Source organism: Alternaria novae-zelandiae, assembly GCF_023758075.1.
Source record: "Alternaria novae-zelandiae strain BMP 2774 chromosome Unknown scaffold_1, whole genome shotgun sequence".
Classification (NCBI taxonomy): Eukaryota; Fungi; Ascomycota; class Dothideomycetes; order Pleosporales; family Pleosporaceae; genus Alternaria; species Alternaria novae-zelandiae.
In genome coordinates this window covers 3,099,324-3,125,211 of record NW_026056961.1, presented here as the reverse complement: position 1 = coordinate 3,125,211, position 25,888 = coordinate 3,099,324, and the positions used below count along the sequence as shown (strand labels likewise).

Below are 25,888 nucleotides of genomic sequence, written 5' to 3'. Positions count from 1 at the left end.
GATTGGTATACGACGAGACCACTCAAGGTTACTCGCGAAAAGACTTCAGGCTCGAGCATGCGACGCGACGAGACGGCGCTTGTACAACAGCGCACCTTACTCAGGTACACAGGCAAGTATGAAAAAGAACAAACTCACCACAATCTTCATCCTCGGATTCGCCCCCCTCATACTCCCCACCAGCGTCCCAAACGCCTTAATAATATCCACCACCGCCTTATTCTGCTGCACAATATCATTCGTGCCAAGATGCATCGTGATCACATCCGCAGGATTACTTTTCAGCCACCCATCCAATTGCCCTTTATTCGCGATGTCGATGGCGAGAAAACCAGAGTGGCCTTCGTTGTCGCGGTCGTAGGTTGTGTCGCGGCAATTGTTTTCGGTTTTGCCGCTGCCAACGAAGTCGACGGTGGAGGAGTTGAAGGGCGTGGTTTGGAGGCGTTGCCAGAGCTTGGAGCGCCAGCAGATTATCTCGGTTATGGAGTCGCCGAAGGGCATGTAGCGGATTGGGGGGTTGGTGGTTTGGGCGGATGCGAACGTGAGGAGGGTGGTGAGGGAAAGGAGGGTGTGGAGTAACATTGTGGTGGTCGCGATGTTGTAGAGGTACCTGTCTATGTGCGAAGCTATGGTTATGCTTCGGTTACGTTCCGGTGTGAGGACCAAGGAGCCGGCCGTCTTAAGTTGTCTTCATGCTGTGCACCTGGCGACATCTCATCTATCGCACGGTACGCCATCTCTCAGCACATATGAGGATGACGCCTAAGGTACTCTGGACGCAAATTATGACTGCGGAGAGAAGGAACTCTCTGGTGATGTGGGCGACCTTTGGTGTGCCTGGGTGTTACTATACCGAAGGCTAAATGCAGCTGCCGGATGATCGCTAATATACGTACAACATGCAGCTCGGAGAAAGGGCAAGAATGCGGGGAACATATAGCAGACTACCCAGTCTGGTCTGGACACATCAGGTGCATCGCGTACAATGATCTCTGGTGTTCAAGTGTTATTAGATACCTTCGAGCGGCTTTGGTTTTCGGCATCCATCTAATAAGTTCGAAGTGAAAGTTAATAGCACGTGCGGAAGATACTCCGAAACTCAGAGGGTCTTTTTCCAGAGGGACAGGTACCCGCTAGCCCTGATCATAGCACGGACGAAATGTCAGAACTGAAGAAGTAGGTACCCGCGACGACTGGGAGAGAGTTGGCCGAAGCATAACGCTCGAATCTCGACGGAAGGAGAACTGCTCACCGCCTCTGACTTTCTCAAGGACTCAAATCGCCGAATCTGGTGTTCAGAAGGAGAAGGTGGAGTGCTCGTTGATGAAATTCGACCGTGGCGTAGATGAAGACACGCCGTCACGCCGAGCGATATGCGGTGACCACAACGACACATAGAGATGTACCTTCCTCATATCGACCATGACTAAGGAAGTACCAATCATGACTGTACAGCACTTTGACGATGTACGAGGAGATGAACTACCCACCATGAGCATCCACCAACCACAGCCTTCTAGTTGTCAGCCTAGCTCTTCTTCTGGCAGCTTCACCCCCAATACACTCTAAGCCTGAGGCGCAGCAATGTGAATTTGGAATCGCGGGCATCGTATGATGCTCATTGCTCGCTACCGCTACCGCCGGATGTTACTCCTTAGCGGACGGTAATACCCCAGATTTCTGCTCGGCCCTTTCCCGACCGACATACGCTGCCGGGGTGTTGATTGGCTGGGTGAGTAAGAAACTTGGAAGTGGCAGTGCAAGAGATAACACGTGATTGCTGCAAATATTGTTGTGATGAGGAAAAGGGCCTTTGTCGGTGCAAGGACAGGAAAACAACCGAATCGAAAAAACACACTGATCGTGAAATGCACGCGAGAAGAGAAACGTGCACTCGAGCACAAACTGCGAGAAGACGGCGAGGAGCGCGGAGGTGAGACGATTGATGTGAAAGATTGGGGCGGCGGGTGCTGACTTCGTGCGACAACTCACTATCGGCCCTCACACTTAACTCCGAAGGCTCTCGCGATCGAGCAACCCCGCAACAAGATGTCGATAACTCATCATCGACGTATGCTGAGAGAAAGCAGCTAGCTTGGCATTGTGATGCCTCGGTGATTCCCAGCAGAAGACGCCGATGGTGTTGATTTTACTTCCTGGAATCCAAGGTTTCGCGCTCCGAGCTGACGCGGTCCTTCAGGGCTGAGGCTGCCACGCTTGCAAGCCACCAGCCTGCGCCTATCGAGACATGAACGGCGCCACGTGAAACCGACCGGACTTCATGCAGCTGCAGTGCGATGGTCCCAAAGTAGAAGGCAATTCCATGCAGTGGTAATAATGTCGCGTATACACCGTAATATGAGAAACAGGCCGAATCTCCGATGGGGAGTTCGACTAGGCCGATGGCCGAGGGCTGACGGTGACGAGCACAGCCTGGACAGCATGCTCCTGTAAGAGTGTGCCCAGCTCGAGGATGAAGTCATGGGAGTCTGGATCTCGACGCATGTTGCTGACATGTCTTGGAATTGCGGTCGCTGGAATTGGGTGTTGGGGAGATCCAAGGCGAGGGACGTGCGGGACAGGAGGGCCCACAAGAGCGGGCACCAAGACCGCGACCGTCGAGACCACACCTGTTCCCAACCTTACGTGAACTGACATGCCCGCCGTTCCCAGCGTGCCCCCGCGCCGGGACATTACTTTTGCAAAATAGCTGGCGTGTCATTCGTCCGGATGCAACTTACTTGTTTGGCCCTGCACATAGCCACCACGACGCGTCCAGCCAAGCCGCGCCGAACGTTGAGTCCGCTGGCCCTCACTGGTACCACCTCTCTGCGCCAGACCCTGCACCATGTACAGGCGGGAGATCTCACTTGTTATCGCGGCCCTCTGGCGTTCGTGACGCGTACTGCTTGCACAAGTTGTGTTGTCATATCGCGAGGTCCTCACGGTGTTTTGCTATGCCCAGCCGGTGACTGACGGCTCTCCGCAAAGCCGCCGCATTCGGCCAGGCTTGTCCAACCACACATCAGCAGTAATACCGTTGGGTTCACCTGTGCCTGCGAGGTACCTACCTCCACCAAACTAAGCCAGGTTGCGTGTACGTAGCCATGCTTCTGTCAGCATCTCTCTTGGGGGCTTGGAGCTGTATCTTGGAAGGCGGGTGATCCGGGCTCCACCATCTATAAACCTCTTTGTCCTCTGCTGCCGAATCACTATCGAATTGCATATCCCTTACTCACCTCAAGACATCTTCTCCTATTGGTTTGGCTACTTGAACTCAGATCAATAGCTTCGTGATCGCCTCTAGAGACGACGCCATCAAGCCACGCTTTCAGCTAGGCGCTGTCGACTAGCCTTAAACATCGAGCCCTTTGGCAACCTCGAGTGTTCAGCATCATTCAACGACCTTCCAGTTTCAGAGCACAAGAGATGAAGCGCACAACAAGTTCCGTCATGGGCCTCTTGGCTCTGGGTAAGCCCCCAACAACAGCCCCATCTTACCACGGTGCTAACCCTATCTAGCCTCCCAAGCCACAGCGCAAGTAGCCAGTGTCTGCCCTTCTACCGGTGTATGCTATGGTCTCAATATACCCGAGCGCACAGCATCATCTGGATCAGGAGACATCTTCTTCCAGATATCAGCCCCAAGCAACTATGAGTGGGTCGCGCTCGGCCAAGGCAGCGGCATGCCCAACTCCAACATCTTCGTTGTGTACACTTCAGGATCTGGAAACAATGTCACATTATCGCCGCGATCGACTAGCAGTTACCAGCCTCCCAGCCCCAACGATGCAGCTCAAGTCACTCTGCTTGAAGGATCTGGTGTTTCGAACGGTGTGATGACCGCAAACGTGAGATGTAAGACTGATAATCACCACGACATCAACACAAACTAACACGTGACGCAGGTTCAAACTGCAACTCCTGGTCTGGCGGCACCATGGACTTCACCAGAAACAGCGGAAGCTGGATCTTCGCCTACCAATCATCTGGCGGACCTAAGAACGACGACTCCACCTCTGCGCAAATCGACCAGCACTCCAACCAAGGAGTCTTCGACTGGCAGTTCGCCCAAGCAAAGGGCGGTTCAAGCGTAAACCCCCTCGTCAACACCTCACCAACCGGCACAACAGGCGGCGCAACACCTACCAACTGCCGCCAGCGCCCCTCCGGCGCCGCAGCATCAGGAAATTCGAAGCCGAGCCAGACGAGCAGCAACAACGACGACGACGACGATAATGATAACTACGGTCGCCCCACTTCTCGTCCTACATCGCGCCCCAACGGCCCCCCAGGAGACAAGCGCTCCCCCTCCCCCGACAAGGGCGGCAAGGACGACGACGACGACCTCCCCTACTGCGATACCCTCCCCAACGGCGGCGCCACAGGCGGAAACTCCGTGCAAACCATCGGCTCCGGCGCGTCCGTCAGCCCCTCCAAGAAACGCACCATGCTAATCGCGCACGGCGTCCTCGCCTCCCTCGCCTTCGTCATCCTCTTCCCCTCCGGCGCCATCGCCATCCGCCTCGCTTCTTTCCCAGGCATCGTGTGGCTACACGCTGGCTTCCAGATCTTGGCGTACATGGTGTACATCGCTGCATTCGGAATGGGTATCTGGCTCGCGCTCCCCGTCAGCGGGGGTCACTACATTAGCAGCTACCACGCCATCATCGGTATCCTCGTTTTCTGCCTCGTCTTCTTCATGCCCTTCCTCGGAACGCTGCACCACATTCTCTTCAAGAAGACGCAGCGTCGCACTCTTACTTCCTACGCGCATATCTGGGTTGGACGTATTGCGATCACGCTTGGTATGATCAACGGTGGATTGGGATTGCTGCTCGCGGATAACTCGCGCGATGGAGCCATTGCGTATGGTGTTATTGCGGCGGTTATGTGGTTGGTGTGGGTTGCGGCGATGGTTGTGGGTGAGGCCAGGAGGAAGAAGGCGGTTAGGGCGAAGAACGCGCAGAGGACGGATAAGGTGCAGGAGGAGAGGAGGGAGAGCGATAGGAGTACGGAGGATGTGGAGTTGGCGGGGCATTATAGGCCGGCGAAGGGTCAGCAGTAGGGTGCTTGCTTGTTGAAGACTTAGGGTGGGTGTGTTGGAAGCGGTTATGCGCTGAGTAAGAGAGGGGGATGTATATAAGTGTAGTTGACATTTCTTTTGTTGTCAGAGAAGATTATGAACACGTTCAAACATCCATCTACCATCCACCCACACCATCTCTCCCTCCTCTCCCTCCCTCCCCATTCATCCTACCGCCTACCGCCTACCCATCCCACCCAAAACCCTACTCGCAGCCTTACTAACCTTAATCACATCCCTATACGTCAAACTCACCCTCGCCTCCCTCACATTCCTTCCTCCATACTCTTCAACCTGTTTCCTCCCTTCCTCACTCAACAACTCCCAATTCGCCACCGTCTCGGCGTTCAAATCTTCATCAATCTCGATTGACGCGATACCGTGCATGAGATCCCTGTAGGCCCGTCCGGTGGTGATGAGTAAGGAGCGGGGTTCTTGGAAGATGCGGATTGGGAGTGAGAGCATCTTTTCTTTGGTTTCATGCTCTTGTCCGTCTGCGTCTGCGTTAAGAGGCTGGGAAAGTTCTTCATCTTCGCCACTTTTCATTCCTTTCCCCTCTTCTTTCCCTCCCTCATCCCCACCCTTCTCCAGCACATCCAAACACAGCGCCCCTCCCAGACTAACCGTCGCAACGACCTCAGCATACGCTCCACCGTCTTCATGCGGCATGATGCCCTCACCGGGTTTATACTCGTTTACCAGAACATGGTTTGGCTGCCCATGTGGCGTGTGATCAAAGATACCCAAGTCTTTGAAGCGGGGTAGAATGGGTGTGGTGAGGTAAGTAGGTAGAGGGGCGGCGAGGAGCGTGTTGTTGGATGTGAGTGTTGAGGGGAGGGCTTGGAGGCGGCGGTGCGTGAGGTGGGTCCATCTTTGGGCGGGGATCTATATGAAAGAGGGTATGTTAGTCAACTTGCAGGGGGGTTGGGAAAAGGCATAGTTTGAGACGTGGATGTCATGCGCGGTGGCAATGGGTGTGGAGATGGAATGCAATGCATAGAGTAAGGCGGGGTAAGTAAACACCCTCTGTGCAACACGGTATTCAAATCTGTCGAGTGTACCGGTAACTGGGAAGAGAACATACCTTATGCAAAATCGACGCTTCCTCCTCATGACTAATGAAGTTGGGGATATAGTAGAAATCCGGTGGCAGACCCGCAATGCGGAAAGCCTCCAGACCGGTTTTGTCATCTATGGGTAGAGAGCACATGATTATTGCTCGGCTCTAGTTTGACAAGGCAGTTGACGGCCTTGGTAGCTCGTGGTGAGATGTTGATGTTTGTGAGATGTACATGGGTTGAAGAATGATGTAATGCAGCTAGCAAATACCCGTGGACCCTTACGGTAGGCGCGCCTCCGCCAGTTTGAGCTAGTCACGCGCTCACGTGCGAACGCTACCTACGCTTCACACCACAATACATGGGAGTGCAATATAATCGTTACGCACATTAACAGTCCAATACAGTCTGCGGGGTTTCATATCACCATCTGATGTAATTTTCAAGGTGTCATGAATCATGCCAATTTTGTAGCTCCAACGGACTGTGGCTGATTGTACCAGCCCAAACATTTGAACTCAACTCACGTAATGTGTCGGCATCAGGTTCAGAGTAAAAGGAAGGCACGGAAACGCCGCGACGCTTGACGGGATTTTATGGTTCAAGATTCGCGGTAGCAGGAAAGCCAAGCTTTGCAACATTTTCCTCTACAGTAACATGCCAACGATTCGGAGAACGGTAGAAGCGCAGCCAACATAAGTACGTGCATTGAGCGAGTGTGCAACCATTAATACACTGTGCGAAGTGACTAAAGGCCAGGTGCTATCAACAGTCTTTGGCCGCTTACTTTCCCCGCCTTGAGCAGATTCCATGCCTCTTGCACCATGTCCAGGCCACCAAGAACATGGACGGGCACAGGCTGCAGGCGCCCAGCCGCGAGCTCACTTTCCAAGAAATCCCACCACACCCACGTGGTAAAGTCGCGTGTCTTGGGGTCAAGGTAGACATCCATGATCGCCACAAAGTTTGCTTCAACTCCAGGGGGCAGCTCCACACCGGGTCGCAAGCCCATTGTCGACAGAAAAGAGCCCCCTCCGTGCGCAGCCAAGACAGCTCCCAACACAGGCTGATCCTGGGCAGCGTCAGCAGCTGCCAAGACGGCTTCGAAAGGTCCTATATCTATGAGCTCTTGCGTTGCTGTCGGTGATTTCCTGTCGACAAAGTGCACAGCACCGAAGGACTTCACAAGCTGCGCATTCTGGGAAGACGCAACGCCCACCACTGTATAACCTGCTCTAGCAGCCAGATAGGTTGCGTAGGCGCCGAAAGAAGAAGAAGCGCCCCAGATAAGCACCTTCTTGTTCTTGTTCTCGGGATTGGTATGTTCTGCTGGCTTCTCAAGGTGCAGGTGTTTAAAAAGTGCACTGGCAGGATAGGCCAGGCTGGAGATGGATACCGCAGCTTCGAAGGACACTTGTCCAATCTGCAAGGCCATGTTGTTAGCAGACAGTTGGTTACATCGCGAGACTTGAGCTGGACATCTCGTTCCCCTTACCTTCGCTGTCATTTCTTGCGTGGTAACCGCGTATTTCTGGTATGCTCCAAATCGGGGATCATTGCGGATACTTCCAGCACTGTTGGTGACGATGCGGTCGCCCTTCTTGAAGCGGCTGACATCCGTGCCAACTTTGACGACCACACCAGAAAATGATACTGCACTCGGCTTAGCAACCATGTTCTATAGCGGAAGCCCCTCTGATGGAAACGGATACTAACTTCCAATGATGGTGGGGTAATTCAGCTGATACGGAAGTGTTCCCTCTTGGATCTTGTATTCTGCTGGCTGGGCAGCGACCACTTTGACCTGTCATCATGTCGTTTGTCAGAAACCCTGCACAGAAAGGTGAATGCGAGTACGAATGAACTGGCTTTCCCCGTTCACATTCCTTACCTCGATGAGAAGTTCCTCTGGGCCCGGTTCGGGGATATCGGCAGGACCGATTTCGACCTGCTTCCCTACGCCTGGTAGCCATGCCGCTTTGTTTTGATACTCCGCCATCGAGATGTTGAAAAAGAAGTGATTGGAGACTGTCAGAGAGGTGTTGAGTATGAGTTTCTTTGTTTGTGTATCGCGAGGTGGCAGAGTGTTTATATTCCCTATTCGAACACATGATCAGGTACCGTTCGTACAATGCACATCTGATGCTTCGGCTACCAGCTTTGTAACACTACCGGCTTAGCAATCGCGAGAAGAGGCTTTACTATGACAATGGTGCTAAGATATATTGCCGGATTACGAAGACGCTCGTTTGTAGTGTGTTGTAGGCTATCACCAAAATCCGCACAGACTCCACAACACACTAAAAAACGAGCTCCTTCGTAATGCTACCTAGTGTCCCGGAAGATTTCCGCGCTTCTCTCATAAGCAGACCCACGCCGCCTCTGGTCCGGATACATCATATTCCGAGAAACCGTTCTGTCATCTATGGGTAGAGAGCACGTTATGCTTGCTCGATACTGACGCAAGAATGGTGGGCGGCCTTGCTAGCTTGTAATGACATGCGCATGTTTGTTGGATGGGATTGAGTCCGAGATGGGGTTGAGTCCGAGATGATGTAACGTAACTAGCAAACGACGCGCTGCTAAATCGAGCTAGTCGCGCGCTCACGTGCGGAAGGTGATCTTAACATTACCCAACCCATTGGAGTGCGATATGATTGCATAGAAATCGATGTGTTGAACAAGTATGAAGATATATTGGAGCTCCGCACTGTAGCATATGCTACCTAGGTAATCTATAATGTAAAACAGTGACTAGCCCCGGACTCCAAACATCCAATGCCAAAACATCGTTGAAATCTAATGTTCGCGCTCGGAAAACAAAATCCTAGACTCATGTTCATCATGTTCATGCCATGACAACCATCACAGCATCAGCCCACAAACCTGGGGCCAACTACCATCTCAGAAGAATACGCCATAAGCCTACGGCGGAGATGCACTTAACACCAAGAACCACCCAGCCTCGTCACAATCACATCACAGCACACCCGCCAGGGCCACTTCTTGCGCGGCGTCTCCTCCCGCCCCCACCTGTAGCCCCCGCACCTGCTTCCTCCTCATCCGCATGCATCATCTGCGCCTCTCTCGCTCTTCTCCTCCTACGTCTCGCACCCGCCCCACCAACCCCCGCCTCCTCATTCAGCATCATCCAATCCGCCCACTTCCTCTCCAGCCTCGCCGCAGCCGCAAAGTCACCCCTCAGAACACGTTTAGTATGTTCCTCAACAGTCGGCTGCCAGTTATGGAAGCACTTCAGCTTGATGATCTCACTTGGGTACGTCGCGACTTTACTCGCGGACCGCGAGTTCGGTCTTGTAATCTCCGCATTTCGAGATAGGACTTCGCGGACGCCGGTCCAGGTTACGTTTGCGCAGTCGTAGGCTTCGATGCGGAGGCCTACTTCGGGGCGTTCGGAGTTTGTGAGACCACGGGCGGCGCGGTTGCGGTTGCGGAGGCCGGAAGCGGCTTCCGCAAGAACGAGGTCCGAGATGCGTGTATTGTCCATTTCGAGCGAGGCGAGACGGGTGCAGGCTTTTAGGACGGGGAGCATGCCGACGTCGCCTAGGTTTTCGCAGTAGGATATGCAGAGGTGGCGGAGGTGGGGGGCGCAGGCGGATTCGGATAGAGTCTTTAGGACGTCGTTTGTTAGGTTGTCGATTTCTTCGATGTCTAGGTGGGTGAGAACGGGAACGGTGGGAAGTAGGCTGGTCAAGGCATCGTCGGTCAAGCCGCCGCATTTTGAGACTTGTAGGCCTTCTAGAGACGGGACGTTGTGTACCAATGTCTTCAGGCCTGCATCCGTGATGCTGCGGCAGCGCGTAAGGTTCAGGTGCTTGAGGTTCCTTGGTGGGACGATTGGGCGATCGGTAAGGACATCGACCTCTTCGTCCACGCCCTCAATCAAAGCAGCCAGTGCTTCGTCATTGAGACTGTCACAGTTCTTCAGGTCAAGCCTTTCGAGAGTATTGCGCTTGAACAGTGCGACCATCAGTTCAACATCGTCCCAACCTCGTACTTCGCCAGCCCTGAGATCGCGTAGCTTCGTGCATCCCTCAACCACCTTCTTCAGCCCTCGGTTGTCGATGTTGTTGCACCATGAAATGTTCAAGACTTCGACTTTCGGGCAATGTGCAGCAAGGATCTTCATCGCTGCGTTTGTCGCTCCCGCAAGACCCGAGAGATTGACGTGGACAAGGCGACTGTTCTGAAGTAAGAAGCAGTGGATAGATGTCCGATCAATCCGGCAGCCCTGAAGCGAGAAGTTCTCCAGGTTCTGGCATGACTCAATGAAGCCGTCCTTGCCCCAGTGTTCTCTCAGCTGTACGCAGCCTCTGAGGTTCAGATCCTTCACGAACGGACCCGCCGATGTGATGATGTTGACCAAAGCATTGGCAGAGATGTCGCGGTAGAACTTGCTCGTATCGAGATCGCTCCACAGTTGACCGTCAAAGCACATGGTATGCCACGACTTGGAGACGCGCGAACAACGCACAACCTCCTTTGGTTCGAGGTATCTCAGGATCTGCATGCGGATCTCCGTTGGCATATCACTCCAGAAGTTGAAGTTTGCCCGCTTCTGAATCTTATGAACGGGTCGCGAGAAGTAGTCGCTCTCGGCTTCAATGCCATCTCGAGTGTATGGCCGTCGGGCGGAGGGAAGAGGCACCGAGGACGGGATATCTGGTGTCTTCATCCGCAGACGGGTCCTCTCGTCCCAGAAGGGCGTGCCGGGTGGGCTGTTGGCGACAGAGGTAGGAGCTGTGGAGAAGCCATTCGACAGCTCTGAAGAGTAGGAGCTGCCAAATGAGTTTCCATAAGGTGAGCCAGGCGATGCGAGGGAGACGCAAGACATGGATGCCTTCCCGCCGCTTCTCAGACTGTGAGAGCGGGGTCTACCCAAGTTTGCCAGACTCGAGGACGAGCCCATCCGTTGTAAGCCCTTGAGAAGGCGCTGTCTGCCCTTGAGCTTTGGCTGCTCGATCATGATGGCGTCTGACGGCGGGGTTCCCGGCGCGGGACGCATTTCGCTGTGGTCGACGACCACCGAGTCGATGGACAAAGGCTCCATGGTGAAGCGTGGCTGTGCGGTACGCGTGCTCGGCGATAAGCGGGGAAGGTGGAGGATCAAAGAAGTCGAAGACCGAGGGAGGATATCGTCACGTCTACCGAAGCAAGATGACAGGATGAGAAGGTGGGAACAGCCCCGTACCAGCGAAAAGGAACGAACGTAAGAGGAGCTGACGCTGACCCGGTGGTTGGGTGCGCGGTTTTTGATAGCTGAGCGGATGGCGGAACGCGCAGTTCAGTGCAGTCTAGAAAGGCGGGGATATGGCCCGTGTTATGCGGCGAGCCAGAGGCCGATCAATAGCCTTTCGGTTCAAGAAGGGGTCTTGGCCGTTGGCTGACAAGGCGAGCGGGCATCACTTGAGGGCATCTGGGTGCGATGCTTATGGTGTGCGACCAAGTGACGCGAAGGATGCCAGCAGCAGCGACGTGCAGCGACTTCATGTGCAGCGAGGTGCTGTTGTCCAATGTCTTATCGTTGCTATCGCGTCGATCCGGAAGGCCCGATTGGGGCGCGCCACGTGCGGCCTCCGATGTCACCAGCGCACCTCCGAAGAGAGACATTGGTCGCTTGACCGTTGGAACAGTGTCGCGTGAGCTGATAAGAGCCTTGGATTACAGGCATCTCACTCATCTTGCGAGATGACGTTTGCTTCAGATTCAAGATATGAAGACAAAGGCATCGGCATTCAGGGTCAGGTCTCCAACCTGCAGTTGGTGTTATGCAGGGTCAACCAGCAGAAGCCTTTTTGCGTCTAGCCGACATCCACGACCCGCCACTGGTACAAATTCCGCCAATCTGGATGTCTTCTAGACGCAGAGGCTCCGCCTTGGAACTTTTCGCCCCAGACGCCAGGCAAAATACATCCTTGGGCCCAACGGCACATGGACCATTCAGCCGGGCTTCTCCATGTTTCCTGACAGGCGGGTGAGGATTGCACCAAGCATGTTGTAGCTGTCTGTCCATTAGGTTTGACAACAAGAGTTCGTTGATCTTAGCGTAAAGATTTTAACGTAAAGACCTGGGATAGTGTTTGCATCTAGATTTGTTGTAAACCTAGTGATGCAGACTTGCGCTGTACTCAGGATATCCATACCCCAGGGCCAAGTCACGATACTCCAGCATCTTGTAGACCCGAAAACGAACCCCCTCCCATCAATATCCCACTATGCCGCAGTCTCTCCCGTACAATACTTCAAAAACTTGCCATGCGCCCCCGGCCAATTCTCCTCACACTTCGCCTTGACCGTCCCCACCAACATCCTATTCGCCCTAATCTCCACATCCTCCACAAGACTCCACTCGCATCCCTCAGCACCCTCTCTATCCTCCTCACTCAACCCCTCCGTCTTCAAACACCGCCACGTAGTCTGCTGTGTGAGCCCCAGCGGCGCCTTGATAGTCCATAATACGCCGTCATCGAGATCAGTCATGTGCGCGTCGAACTTGACGGTTGTGTCCCAGAGGCCTGCGGGCAGCGCGTTCATGTGGTCGGTTATGCGGTAGCATTTTGCGTCTGGGGTGGAGGGGTCGCTGGGCAGGTCTTCGTGCGAGGCGTATTCGGGGTCGAGGCGGATGAGGAGGACGTGGTTGTGGAGGTGGGAGACGGCTGTCGCGAAGGAGACGGTGCGCGGGAGGTGCGTTACGTGGTGGAGGGTTGCGGTTGTGTTTAGAGCTGGGGTTTGTTAGGGAAGGAATGTTGGATAGGGGTGGGAGACGTACAGAACATGGCTGGTGGTTTGGTCTGATGGCTGATTAGATGGTGGTGAGGTTTGCGATGGGGCACAGGTTGCGGCGCGGATGTTGTTCTATCTTAATCCTGTTGTCGATTGAGCACGAGTCGATTATAGTAAGTATGGCAAGTCTCGAAGATCAAAAGCAAAATTATCGGCGAGAAGCTTGAGAGAAGCTAAGCTTATGTACGTCGAGCGCTCGTTGATGATGCTTCTACAGTTTCACGGCAATAAGCGACGCGTCTCACCCAAGCACAACAATCAGGAATAGGGAAAATAACTACATTCAGATTTGTGCAACAAAGAAGCCACATCCAGCCCCCCGTGATGATGAAGAGAGCAAAAGCAAGAAGTCGGAGCTTTGTGGTTGACCTATGGCAAGCATCGGAGTGCGGAGCTTCAGTCGACGCGATCGGGATCCGCGGGGAACCTGGGAAGCCTGACGGCCAAGCCCTGCAGCGCGTCTCCGAGCTATCACGCCGACCACGACCATCATTCTGTTAGTCAGGCCACCGCTTTGACAAGTCATAAAACTCGCTTTTGGACACCTCAATCGAAGAATCTTCATCTTCATCTACACATACGCAATGGATATCCTCACGCAGAAGACGCCCACGGCGCTGGCGATCGCACAGGCGGTGGGCATCACAGGCAGTGTATTCCTGGTTGGTAAGACACTCTGGCACTCGATGACCATCTCTATGGTGGTCAATGGGAAGATATACCGTTAAGAGAATTGATACTGACAAGTATACCAGGCTCCAATGTCTCCCTCTCCGTCGTCGGCATCCCCGCCGCCATGCAGGCCCCCGCACCCCTCGCCGTAAAGCAATGGTACACAATCTTCACACGCGGCGGCGCAATCGCCCGTCCTCTTGCTGCCATCTCGGCGCTGGCAACGGGATATCTGGCTTATCACCGTACGTTTCGTCCCATCTCATCTCCCTTCCAATTCCCCAAAGTCGCACACTATCCAGCCACCACGCATAACTCAAGCCATCACACACTAACAACCCAACAGAAGACCGCACCTCCACCCCCTTCCGCCTCAACGCGCTCGCCACCCTCCTCCTCCCCTCCATCGTGCCCTTCACGATCCTCGTCCTCGGCCCCACAAACAACAAACTCATGGCCAAGAAAGATGAACTCGCCAACGCTTCCCTCCGCGACAAGCACGTCGAGCAATTTGCCAAGGAAGGCGAGACAGTCAAGGAATTGATGGACAAGTGGGCTAGCTTGAACTTGGCGCGCGCGCTGCTCGTCGGTGTCGGTGCGGTTTGCGCTGTTGCGGCGGGTGTTGTGGGAAGGAGGGAGGTTAAGGAGATTGGCAGATTTGCGGGGTGGGGACGGTAGATTGGATGGTTGAGATGAGGTGTCGGTTAGGGGGTTGATGAAGATGGAGGGGGTTATGATGTAAATCATGACTTGTAGGGCAGATGGGGATATACGAGGGTATGATACACGAATACATGCATTGATCAAGACATCTCAGCTTGAGTAGTAGACCAATCCTAAGAGAAGAGGTTCGCATTTGAAGAGAAGTATCTGCGTATGATAAGATGTGCTCTGGGACTTGTGGAGCGCGGACTCCTCAACTGACTCCATCTATATATCCATGTATACCGGAAGACTAAAAAAAATTGCGATACGATAGAGGCTGTGTGCCCCAACAGAGCTAAGACATACGACTTGACCTTAGCACACTACAACCCGTGTAGATCAAGATCTTACTCTTTACCACATCACATAGCACTTCCCAGTAGCAACCAACATACAATCCACAAATACATTTATCTATGCACCTTGCTATAAAGATTCACCCATCAACCCCCAACACAACCCCCATCATCCACTCTCTTAGTTAACCTTAGCCTGAGCCAAGCTGTTAATCTGCTGAGCACCATCCTGAATCTTGCCGTTCGCAGCCTGGAAACGGCACAGGTTGCCAGAGCGCTCTTGGACGTTGTTGTCGCACACGAGCTGGTCGTTTGCTACGCAGTTGAGAGCGCCGTTGCCTTTTCAATCACATTAGCATCATCTTTGTCTCAAAAAGAAGAACCCATGTCAGGGTTTCGGATATACGTACAAGCAGCAGGTCCTCCAGGCACACACTTGCCAGCCGCACCGTTAACAGTGCAAGCATCCTGCTTGAGAGACTGCTCGGGGATACAGCAAGCGCCGTTAGCAGCCTGACGGTTCTCAAGCACGCTGCGGGGGGTGTTGCGGACGTTCTCGACGTCGGCGATGGCGGCGGAGGAGACGGCGACGAGGCCGAAGAGGAGGGCTGTGATGGAGAACTGCATTTTGGCGGTTGGTTTCGAGAAGTAGCGAAGTTTGTTGGTTCGGGAATTGGTATTAAGCAACTGATTATTGGGATTTTTGATGGGTGAGTGAAAGTGAATTGATCCGCACAGCGGGTAGTGAATAAAGAATAAATGTAGATGTGAATTGGAAGACTGGCTTGGGAAATGTATTACGGGCTGGCGTAGATGCGAGCTTTATACTTGCTTGTGAGAGGCCTTCTTCTGAGCATGGGGCATTGATACCTATTTTGCCTTTCCATAAAAGGTATCCAGGGACGGTGATCCTGAGGCAAGTCGCAGGCAGTCGATCATGCACATCTCAAACCTTTCGCCGGGTGGTCGGGCCCTGGCGGGTCTGGCAAACCGAGGGATCGCAGGCGGGCAAAACAATGATTCTTGTGTGTAGGGAGTATGGCCGAGGTGGAACCTGTGTACTGTTTTTCTAGATGAGGGAGATACAGTATATCATGATTGCGCTTCTCTCCCAGCCTTGCATCTTGGTGGTGGCTGACAAAAAGCCGCGCTACACCCCATCTCTCACCAACGCCACACTAGACAACTGCAAGCGTGCCGTCAAACCCGAGTCGACAAGCGAAACCGAAGCGCTGCCTTGCACTTGAAACACTTGCTGCCTTCTCAAACATGCGGCCTTGGGGACCTCGGGACCTTGGAGAAAGATGTAAAACGCAGAAGAACCTGCGGTTAAACGGCTGATTTAGGCGACGGGTCTGTGACATGCAGGTTCAGGCGCTTCCAGGCGCATCTTTGCATGACGGTCGTGAACGAGTTGAGCGTGAAGACCGAGGAGAGCTTCGTCTGGGTGCAAGCGGTACCGATGTCTTGGTTTCGTCGAATGCGATTTTGCGTGTTGCGAGATGCAGGGTGAAACTGCCGGGTAGCCGGACTACACCGCTCTGGCGTAGAGTGCTGCTGAGCACCGAGAGAGACATCGCGAGAGGACCGGAGAGAGGTTAGACAGTAGATGACTGTGGGACGGGTACCTGCGCATAATGTTAGGGGTGAACAATGCCAGTTACACGCGCTTGCAACGTTGGCGCTGAACACAATGGGAATTGCACATACCATTTGCGCAACACCGCCGACCACGGAAACATCATGCTCAAATTCCACAATGTACAAGCTTGTCCTCAAGCTGCGCCACAGTTCCTGCGACGTTGACGAGAGACATGGTTCGGGCTGTGATGCACCTTTTGTAAAGGTAAGATAGTGTATATGTATATATGGTACGTTTAAAGGTCTTGCGATCTGGAGGTAAATACAACTTGCCCATTCGTACATGGGTTGTAATGAATCAGCCGATGTGCGGAAAGTACTGTGACCAGCGCGGTACTTCAAAGGCTGACTCCGGGAGGTGGAAGACGTCTAGAAAACATTCGACGATGATAAAGGCCCTGCAGAAGGCATACAACAACGTAAAACATAGGATGAATAAAGAGAAAGTTACGACATAGGTAACACGCACCGACGTTGGAACCTTTGGATTTTCATCAAGAAATTCAACATAAAGAATGAAGGATCCAGCCGAAACCGCAAGCGGGATGCCCGACAAGAGAATGGTCAAGCTGCTGAGCTTCCAGAGCAGCTCATCTGTCTCGCCGCGAAAGGGTCGATTCCAAACAAGAAGATGAACGGTGCCATAGAAAAGACCCGCCAGAGGAAAGCCCACAAGTGATGAATTCCACTCAGAGCCCGTACTTGAACTGGCTATCATAGGCCGATTACGCAGACGTATCTCTAGGTTGTCCTTTCTTACATTTTCGGGGGTGCGCAGATCATACTTCCTAGCAGCTTCTGAAGCTACTCTGAAGCGTTGGAAGTCAGTTTCGGTAAGATTTTGCACACCGGGTGTCGAAATCGTTCTAGCCGTGGGGACGGCAAAACCATGGTATACAAGATAATCTTGCCTCGGAAAACGTGGGTCCTTCGATGGCCTCAGCCGGATGTTTTTCACGTAATGATGAGCGATAATGTCTCCAGGCTCGGACGCCGATTCGAGATCTTCATTGTCTTGCATGTCCATCGGCGAGAAATGAGCTCCCGAAAACATATCGCAAACAGCTAAGAACGCCACCACGGAGTGTGTATCATCGTGTGTAAGAATCGTCGGCTCCTCCACATCTAGAGGTTTGCTCCACCAAAGGAACCAATAAAGAGCCAGAGCGCATGCTGCATGCACAGCAGTATTGATCTCCAGGAGCGATATGGAAAGACCCTGGGACAATCGTGTCAAACACTGGATGCCAAACCACAACGCTTGTCCGCAAGTCAAGACCTTCGTGAACATGTTGGCCTTGCTCTTGTCTTGTATCTCTGATTCGGGTATATCCGGAACCAGTCTGGGATGGTATTCGGATATGTAAGTAAGACCCGCTAGCGTCAGCGTCATTCTTTGGCGCCTGCTGGGAAGATAGGCTAGATCTAAGCCCCGAGTATCAACGGCAAAACCGCCCATCGTGGCGTACAGAGAGTGCGAATGTGTCCATGGGTATCTTTGAGACTTCCGCACAGGCGCCGTGTCCGTATGCTGAACAGATTGCTCTGGCACTTGTCTATTGTATGTCGCGAGGCTGATGGTGTCTGTCTTGTAGCCAAGCTCAGAGAAACCAGCGTATATGCCATGGCTCAACCTTTTCCATGACCTCTCGACCTGACGTAAAAGCTTCCGCGGGTTCAGAATCTCCAGCCTTTCTACGAGGTCCGGAGGTTCTGGCTGGCCAAACGCCTTCCTCATCGTTTTCCCTATATCGTTTGCCGCTAGGTGCTCACAGTAGGCAGTGAACACGACCTTGAACTGTATCAACATCAACCAACTGTGCAGCAGGGTAATGCGACTCACCCATTCTGGAGCAAATAGTGCTGTAATCATCCAGGCTGTCTTCCGCCACAACTGTTTGTTGGCGCCTTTATACTCGGGGATATTCAAATGAACAGCTGTCCAGACGCATAGAATCATCGTCAATAGAGAGGATGAAAGAATGGAGAATGTGCCGCGGACCAAGGGCTCGGTTTTCCAAAGGTGATATTGTGTTCCGTTGTGCATAGTTGTATTCGCCATTTCGTCTGCTATACCGCTTGGTTGTGAGCGCAAGTCCGCGCTCGCGTCACGTTATATGAGACTCTTTCTCTCGGGCGTTGATTGCAGTCAGGCTTGGAGACTTTTTTGTCCTGCGTCGAGAGCAAGGAAAGGAAGGCTGGGACTGACGAAGAGATAAGAGAAAAGAGAATATGTCCGTCTCTCCTTGGGCTATCAGTCAACCATTCTTCAGCCGCCAATGTTGTGGCGCTTGTAAGGCCACAAGGCTGAGGCAATGCACCATACCGACAGCGCAACGCCCCGCTCGAAACCTGGAAGCTGACAGACATGCATGTCGCAAACTTTGCACTCACCTATGGGATGGTGCGAAGGCGGATGGCATATAGAGTAATCTTCTGTGGTGTCGCAGAGCAAATGGTGGCTCACAATCCATAGACGAACGTGAGCCTATCGTCACCCTCCCTGCCAGACCGCGCAGCCCTCTCGAGCCAATCCGCGAGCGACGCGAGCTTACTCTGCGACTTCGCCATACCGACCACTCTCTTGAGCCATCGTTGCCGCTGCGGCAGCGGACCTTTTCCATGAAGTCTTTCTGCTTCGACATCGTCCTCGCTCCACTTGCGCAAAATGTTCTGTCGCGTCTCGTTCTCGACCTTTAAGCGCCGCAGGAATAGCACGTAGCCAATCGCCGCTAATGCGACGGACGCAAGCGTCCACCAAAATGGAACAATGTAGCCGCCCGCAGCATATTTTGGTCGGAAAAGGATGGCTGAGATGACTCCAGCGAGATTGCCCCATCCATTGATACCGAGAAGCAATGCGCGCTTACCAGGTGACGGTGTGTTGCCAGATATCCAGGCTACAGTGAGTGGGGAGGCGACGTAGGTACCAGAGAGGAGGATGTTGAGGGCAATGTAGCGAGGTATTGCCCAAGAGGTTGGTAGCAGAACCACGATTACCAACCCGGCCACCATGATGAATAAGCCAAGCAGTATAGGTTTGAGGCGTATACGATGTTTGTCGCTGTAGCTAGCTGCGAAGTACAGTACTATGGCTCCGCAGATGTGTGGCGGAGCAGTGAGCAAATTGATGAGCGCAGGATTCGCCTTCTTCGTCAGAGGTGCTAGTACGAGTGGTAGGAAGACGGAGAAGGCATAGACTGGAATGGCAGATAGAACGTTACAGGCGAGGATGTGCCATATCTTCGTGTTGAACACTGATGAAAGGACGTCGTGAGGGCTCAGGCCGCGATCGTCCACCAGCTGTCGCGATGGCGTGGCTGAGGTGATCGAGTGCTTGGATGAGTCGAGAAGACCGCGCGACTCCTCATCGTAGGTCTCTTCCGCCTCTCGATCATCTTCTTGGACTGTTGCCGGTGCGTTCTGTATGTCTCTGTCTCTCACCACACGCGAAGATGCATATCGACGCTCTTCAGGTGTGAGGAACCATGCCGTCTCCACGCTGTGTGGTAGCCAGAAGTATCCGATGAATGCCACCACGATAGTGAGAGTGCCTTCCAATAGAAAGAGCACCTGCCACGGCCTCCAATCTTTGTCTGAACCTCCATCGTCATTTCCGAAGTGTGAGAACACTAGATAGCTTATAAGGCCCCCAAGCGCACCACCAACTGCTGCCTGGCCATAGAAGAACGAGAGTCGTCTGCCGAACTCGAAGCGTGTATAGAAGAGGGAGAGGTAGGTGACGGTGACTGGGTAGAATCCAGCTAGAGACAATGTTAGCTTCAGAGTCTGGATAGGGAAACGACAATCGAATGAGGAAAGAGCAAGTGGGAGGCCTTCATACCTTCGAGACAACCGATGAGGATGCGCAGCGTATACAGCTGCCACCTATGCCTCACCCACGCATGTAGCGCAGTGCAGACACCCCAAAGAAGCATGCAACTCGGTACCCAAAGCACCATGCCATATCTTCTTCCCAGCGCCGCGCCCAGTGGTTGCAGCGCAACGAAGAAAGCGAAGAACAGCGCAACAGCCGTGTTCAGCGCGCTTTTGTCAAGCCCAATATCCGCCGTAAAATGCGCAGACTCTGCGTTTCCGATCTGTTTTCCATTAGCAACAGCTCTCCCCCTAGAGTTCTTGTATACGTGCATTCGACTTATCCAGCGCATTAAACAGGAACAACAGCGCCAGAAACGGCAGTAGTAAACAGTCCAGTTTCCTCAACGTCCTCTTATGCAACCGCGCATCCACAGCGCATGTCTCCTCCAGCTCATCCGGCGGCATGGTGTCGTGTTCCGTTGCTGAGGAGGACGGAGCTGCAGTGAGCTCGTACAGCTGGTGCTCATGGTCGGCCATATTGTCGGGCGCCAAGAGCGAGCCCACGCGCATGCATCACAGGGTCTGCGACTTCGGATGACCTCGGTCTGTGTCGGGAGGGATGACGCGTTGGGGTAAGTGAGAAAGGGTTAGAGTCAACAGAGTGATGCATGATGAAATGTTGTGGAAATGTCAGATGAGGTACGGAAGATTAGATGGGCGGTTGAACTATTGTTTTGGACCCTGAGGGCATGACGTTGTTGATTGGAAGGTTTATGGGGGTGCTGGGATTGGCGCTGGAATGGGAAGGCGCCGAGAGTGGCTTATCGATTACCACCGAGATTGTTGACTATCGTTTTGGGTACTCTCGTGACTCTCTAACATCATTTTAGGACACTCTGATGCAACACGCGTCCTTTGTCTACTCCATCATTTCTTCTTCCCTCTTTCCAAACGCCTTAACAGCCTCGTAGTACAACGTAGCAGTCGCTTCACACGGTCCCTTCGCCTTCTCAGTCGCACACTGGTTGAACATGTCCGTCTTGAAGTTACTATCGGTACGCGCCTTCATCGCGTCGAAGCGGCCTTGTTGTTTGTAGTTGCGGTAACCGAAGTCGTGGCGGTAGCATGAGTTGATAACTGCAATTATTAGTATTGTGTACTCAGTATATGAGAAGCTTGGAGAGGACATGGAATGTGAAGAAATGTAGTAAAGGGCACTTACAGTCAAATCCAAACGGATTGTCTGGGCTCGCAGTGCACCCATTGCTCTCCCAGTTTAGCTCTGGAGGGCCGACCTTTCCGTTGCGGTTGGCGATGAACTCCGCGATGGAGATGTCGAACATGTAGCTGTCTGTGACCTGCTCGAGGGTTCCCTGACGTTCGACAAGTTGTGCAGGCGCGGAGACAGCAAGCGAAGCAAAGCCCAGCAGGGCAGTGATGATAGTGGACTTCATGGTGCGTAGACTGAACGAAGTGTTCGGGACTGATGATATCGTATATAACCTTAAGCTAAGCTACACTGCCTCACTTTATACCACGTACACCACGATGCGTAATGTCCCGATGTTTGCGCCGCGGGGTCTTCCCGGTCTTGGGTGCTTGCGACATTATGGGTACCTGCATGTGTGCTTCGGAGCAGATCACTTGCATATGAAATGAAGCACTTCGTCGAAATAGGCCCTTATGTGCTGGAAGCGTTGTAGTAAGTAGAAGAACAGCATGCAAAAGGACGGAAGAATGCATGCGCATGCCAGATCTGTCAGATCTGTCCGTTGTCACGGTCTTATGTCGGACTTGCCAAGAGGTATGTAAGCAGGTGATCCGAGACAGCCTCTTCAGCCGCGCTATCATGACCGCAGTTGTTGCGCATGTTGTTGATCGGTATTTAATGGAAGATATCGCAAGGAAAAATTGGAGAGTCATGAGTACAGTGCTTGTAGTGCCTTGGTAATAAGAAGGAAGGCAAAGTTCGGGATTGAGTCTACGCAAAGACGGGGCAGATACTCCAGATGGTTGTAGGTACTGACATGTCTGATATCAATATCCAGCTTCTGCAGTAGCAGGTCTCGTCAAATTGTAAGGGGACCTTGCTAGAAGTAGTCGGTTACGCATCAGAACTTGCAGGCCGATTAATGGATGCGTGCCGACGAAACGCGCTTCCGAAATGCCGCTCGAGAACCGGTCATAGGATGCTGTTGCCGTGGATGTAGATCGTGCAGATTGACTGTCTGAGGAGTCCCAAAGCCTAAGGCTTGAGCTTGGTAAGTTGAAGCGATGCCCCACATGTTCGTTCTTCACTGGTTTGATGGACACGGCTATCGTCCACTGATGCGGGGTTGTCGCTCTGAACACATCGGGTCCTCTCTGCAACTTCTCCAGCTCATGCGTCCTTCCTCGAAGTATCGTGAGCGAGCTCGAGACATCGGTCAGACATCGGAAAAGGCCCTGTAGTCATCACTCCACAAATCACCATCATGCGTGCAATGCCATTCAATTGTCTATGAGCATATTCCCACTACTTATACAGTGTCATCCGCTCTTTCTGGTCCTTCCATTCCCCTCGCTTACAACTTGCTGATGAAGAGACGGGCAGCGAACATGCGCAGACGCTGGGGCAGGATGTACTTGGAGAAGATGTAGATGAGCGATGGCAGGAGGATGAAGGCCACGGTGGTCTCGTTGACGAAGAAGAAGGGGATGAGCTGGGGCATGGCCGACTTGAGGATAGTCTGTTACTTGTATTAGCTTCCTTCCCTCATTCTCCCATGTCCTATGTCCATTCTCACCATCTGCTGAGGGCCAACCTCGGTCTTCTTGTTCTGGCTCGCGATGAAGGCGGGACGTGCCAGGGCGGAGGGGCGGACGGCCATGGGCGCGCGGGCAGCGGCAGCCCTGGAGAAGGGGCGGAGGAAACGGGCGGCGTTCATGATGGGCTATCTGGAGTTTTGCGGGTCAGCGCGCTGCTGTGGGGGTCCAATTGGCGGAACTGAGCCTGGGAGAGGGGAATTGACGCACTGGACGCGATGGTCGAAGCCTGGGGAGATGAGGGGAGATGGTGTTGCGGTCGCGGGAGTTTCGGTGGTGTTGCTATCGTCGTCCGCAAAAGCTCGCACAGCTGCGATCCCGGAAGTTGCCGCGTCCGTGCGTTGGCTTGGCGCTACCTTCCCTTCCAACTCCGCACTTCCCCACGACTACTCATCTGTATCACACGTTGCGTCTTTGAAAGTTCTTGAGACTCCTATACTGTCGCCTCCACCCAGCGCATCCCCTTTCACGATAGCCTTTGCTCATGTTCTGGAACGCCCCTGCTGCACGCCGCCGGACTGCCTAACACTAGAGTTTAAGGTTTGCACAGTACTCCAAACATGATGATTGGTGTAGAGAATGTCGGGTCTCTTATCCGCATGGATATCACAGACCTCTACAGCTTCATTTCTGGTCCTATTTTATATGACGAAATGAGCTAGTGTTGGCTCTTCCTTTCAACCGTGTCAAGTGCGGGGGGCCTCATCTTCCAACCTATGTAAAGGTGAAGCTTACTGCACTCGTGTGACATTTCCTCACCTGCCGCTGATTCCAAAAACGCCAACATGGCCATCGAGAAGATCATGATATTAGGAGTAAGACGCGGGATGGGCTGACTGGTATCGAATGGCTAACATGCGCAGAACTGGGAGCTTTGCCTCACCATCCTTAACGCCCTCTTCCCACAGGAAAAACGACAAGGAACACCTATATATCAAGTCACTGTACTCACTTATCTTTCACAAACCCTCAGCCTGCCACCTCACGTCAAGGCCTCCGATGTACAGCACAAGAAATCCGGCTACTCGTCCGCTTCACTACAGTCAGTAATGACTGGGCAAGACTTGGTTATAAGCACAATGTCAGGCGGAGATTCAGAGCAACAGATCCGCATAATAAACGCCGCCATCGCCGCTGGGGTCAGGCGCTTCATCCCTGATGAATTCAGCCACGACAGCATGAACAAGCAGATACAGGCGCGCATTCCGAAAGATGCCGGCCGAGCAAAGGTCATTGCTCATCTGAGGAGTATGCGGGAGGATTACCCATATTTTGAATGGACTGCGATTGCCACAGGGTATACGCTTGACACCCAGCTCATCAGCGGCAACATGGGTTTTGATCTCGAATGGCATAGCGCGACTATCCATGGCATCGGTACTGAAGCTTTCGCAGCTTCCAGTCTAGAGCGAGTCGGACGCGTCGTGGAACGCGTCATCTCACACTGGGACCAAGTCAGGAACCAATACATATACGCTGCAGGCGTCATAACGTCCGCCAACGAGGTCCTGAGATCTACTGAAAAGACGACTGGCCGGGAATTTACCGTCGGAAACCACGATGTTCAAGAGTGTGTTGCAGAGGGAGAGAAAAGAATAGAGAAAGGATTCCCCGACTCTGGCATGTTTCTGCTCGAGCGGAGTGTGCTGTATGACGAACAACTGGACGCATCAAGACCTTTCAGAAATCGCAACTCGAACTATGTGCTAGGACTTAAGTCAGAGTCGGTCGAGACTATCGTCAGAACCGCCTACGACGACTTCAAACACTACGGCAAACCAGGATGCGGATGTTCAGCTTGATACCCCACTTAACGTCAGACTTCTATACCATACCATCAACCTCACGCCTAATTCTACCTCGTCTCCCCTCCAATCGCACTGACTGCCCAGACCATACCCTCCCCGCAAATCTCGTCCATCCTGCATAATCTCCCATCTCCACACCCACCCCCTACCCGTCCTCTTTCCCGGAGCGGCAGACGAACAGTCCTTCATATAAGTCAAAAGCCACCCTTACCGATCAGGAACGATGTCGTGCATACACCCGGATAACGCCACGTCGTAGATCCCGTTCGGCATCGCTTGGACCCTGAGTTCGACCCAGCCTCAGGATACGAGGCTAGGATTGCGAGATCGCGTGATACGAGAGCGCATGGCGGGCCATTGTGAAGGACGTTGCGCATGAGTAATTTCCTGGATGTCGATAAAGTTCGAGAGAGGGCGATTTCGGAGGATGGAAACGGAATTAGGACGGCGTTGTCCGCGATGGGAGGCGCAAAGCGCGCGTGGCCTTTACGAACCCACTCAGGAAGCAAGAACCACATCATCACGGCTGAACCTTCCTTATACCAGTAACATTTTATACCCTCTCAACTATTTTTAACAACATCTTTTCTCCACTTTGCTTGCTTTCCTTCCCACATCCACAACACATGCCCCCTCCCCTCCCCACCCACCGGTCGACGACGCCCGAAAACCTCGGTCAAAACTCCCAACATGTGTCCATACCCCAACCCACACGGCCTCATCCACGTCACACAGCCTCGTCACAGCCTCAGTTTCGGGCTGCAGGATCTGAGACCCAACGGCAAAAAGGCTGAAACACCGCATGTGCGGGAGGCGTTATTTGGTCTGACCGGCAAATGTTGACGATGGTTGCTGGGTGAGTAGAATGGGGTGGAGGGGATGTAAGAGGTGGGGTGTTGGTAAGAGGATGTGTGTTGGTTGTTGTGGGTGTGGTTGTGGTTTTGGTTTTGGTGTTTGAGTGAGGTGGCAGTGCGGGAAAAAGACGAAAGTGTCGGATGTGGCTGAGCGTTGGGCATCCCTTTTGCTTGTTCCCGCACCGCTCGCTGCAGGCCCAGTCGACCAAACTAACGTCTTTTTATTTTCCTAAGCACGTTTGCTCAACAAGTTTCTATTTTCCCATCATCCAAATATAGCCAATTCAACATTTCTCAAGTCTGTGATTGTAAGACTTTTCAACGCTTGGTTCAATGTATT

The 25,888-nt window shown here is 53.1% G+C and overlaps 10 protein-coding genes across 10 annotated transcripts; 3 read left to right on the top strand and 7 right to left on the bottom strand.

Annotated features, from left to right (window-relative positions):
- Positions 1-3,453: 3,453 nt before the first annotated feature.
- On the top strand, positions 3,454-5,068 carry J4E88_001026 (uncharacterized protein; the record flags this gene model as incomplete). The annotated part of the gene is made up of 3 exons (XM_049394698.1): positions 3,454-3,472; positions 3,523-3,858; positions 3,909-5,068. The coding sequence occupies 3 exons, from the start codon at positions 3,454-3,456 to the stop codon at positions 5,066-5,068; spliced, it is 1,515 nt and encodes a 504-aa protein (XP_049260527.1).
- A 195-nt stretch (positions 5,069-5,263) lies between these two features.
- Positions 5,264-7,819, bottom strand: J4E88_001025 (uncharacterized protein; the record flags this gene model as incomplete). Its single annotated transcript, XM_049394697.1, has 5 exons — positions 5,264-5,971; positions 6,171-6,277; positions 6,672-6,726; positions 6,932-7,567; positions 7,640-7,819. 5 exons carry the CDS (start codon positions 7,817-7,819, stop codon positions 5,264-5,266), a joined length of 1,686 nt encoding a protein of 561 aa, XP_049260526.1.
- Positions 7,820-9,118: 1,299 nt separating this feature from the next.
- On the bottom strand, positions 9,119-11,215 carry J4E88_001024 (uncharacterized protein; the record flags this gene model as incomplete). Its single annotated transcript, XM_049394696.1, has 1 exon — positions 9,119-11,215. One exon carries the CDS (start codon positions 11,213-11,215, stop codon positions 9,119-9,121), a length of 2,097 nt encoding a protein of 698 aa, XP_049260525.1.
- Positions 11,216-12,378: 1,163 nt separating this feature from the next.
- J4E88_001023 (uncharacterized protein) lies at positions 12,379-12,941 on the bottom strand (the record flags this gene model as incomplete). Its single annotated transcript, XM_049394695.1, has 2 exons — positions 12,379-12,821; positions 12,935-12,941. The coding sequence occupies 2 exons, from the start codon at positions 12,939-12,941 to the stop codon at positions 12,379-12,381; spliced, it is 450 nt and encodes a 149-aa protein (XP_049260524.1).
- Positions 12,942-13,646: 705 nt separating this feature from the next.
- Positions 13,647-14,298, top strand: J4E88_001022 (uncharacterized protein; the record flags this gene model as incomplete). Its single annotated transcript, XM_049394694.1, has 3 exons — positions 13,647-13,652; positions 13,751-13,865; positions 13,967-14,298. The coding sequence occupies 3 exons, from the start codon at positions 13,647-13,649 to the stop codon at positions 14,296-14,298; spliced, it is 453 nt and encodes a 150-aa protein (XP_049260523.1).
- A 504-nt stretch (positions 14,299-14,802) lies between these two features.
- J4E88_001021 (uncharacterized protein) lies at positions 14,803-15,248 on the bottom strand (the record flags this gene model as incomplete). Its single annotated transcript, XM_049394693.1, has 2 exons — positions 14,803-14,960; positions 15,032-15,248. 2 exons carry the CDS (start codon positions 15,246-15,248, stop codon positions 14,803-14,805), a joined length of 375 nt encoding a protein of 124 aa, XP_049260522.1.
- Positions 15,249-18,725: 3,477 nt separating this feature from the next.
- On the bottom strand, positions 18,726-20,169 carry J4E88_001020 (uncharacterized protein; the record flags this gene model as incomplete). The annotated part of the gene is made up of 2 exons (XM_049394692.1): positions 18,726-20,026; positions 20,166-20,169. The coding sequence occupies 2 exons, from the start codon at positions 20,167-20,169 to the stop codon at positions 18,726-18,728; spliced, it is 1,305 nt and encodes a 434-aa protein (XP_049260521.1).
- Positions 20,170-21,000: 831 nt separating this feature from the next.
- On the bottom strand, positions 21,001-21,535 carry J4E88_001019 (uncharacterized protein; the record flags this gene model as incomplete). The annotated part of the gene is made up of 2 exons (XM_049394691.1): positions 21,001-21,218; positions 21,304-21,535. The coding sequence occupies 2 exons, from the start codon at positions 21,533-21,535 to the stop codon at positions 21,001-21,003; spliced, it is 450 nt and encodes a 149-aa protein (XP_049260520.1).
- A 1,110-nt stretch (positions 21,536-22,645) lies between these two features.
- J4E88_001018 (uncharacterized protein) lies at positions 22,646-23,008 on the bottom strand (the record flags this gene model as incomplete). The annotated part of the gene is made up of 2 exons (XM_049394690.1): positions 22,646-22,810; positions 22,868-23,008. 2 exons carry the CDS (start codon positions 23,006-23,008, stop codon positions 22,646-22,648), a joined length of 306 nt encoding a protein of 101 aa, XP_049260519.1.
- Positions 23,009-23,671: 663 nt separating this feature from the next.
- J4E88_001017 (uncharacterized protein) lies at positions 23,672-24,688 on the top strand (the record flags this gene model as incomplete). The annotated part of the gene is made up of 2 exons (XM_049394689.1): positions 23,672-23,701; positions 23,750-24,688. The coding sequence occupies 2 exons, from the start codon at positions 23,672-23,674 to the stop codon at positions 24,686-24,688; spliced, it is 969 nt and encodes a 322-aa protein (XP_049260518.1).
- Positions 24,689-25,888: the final 1,200 nt, after the last annotated feature.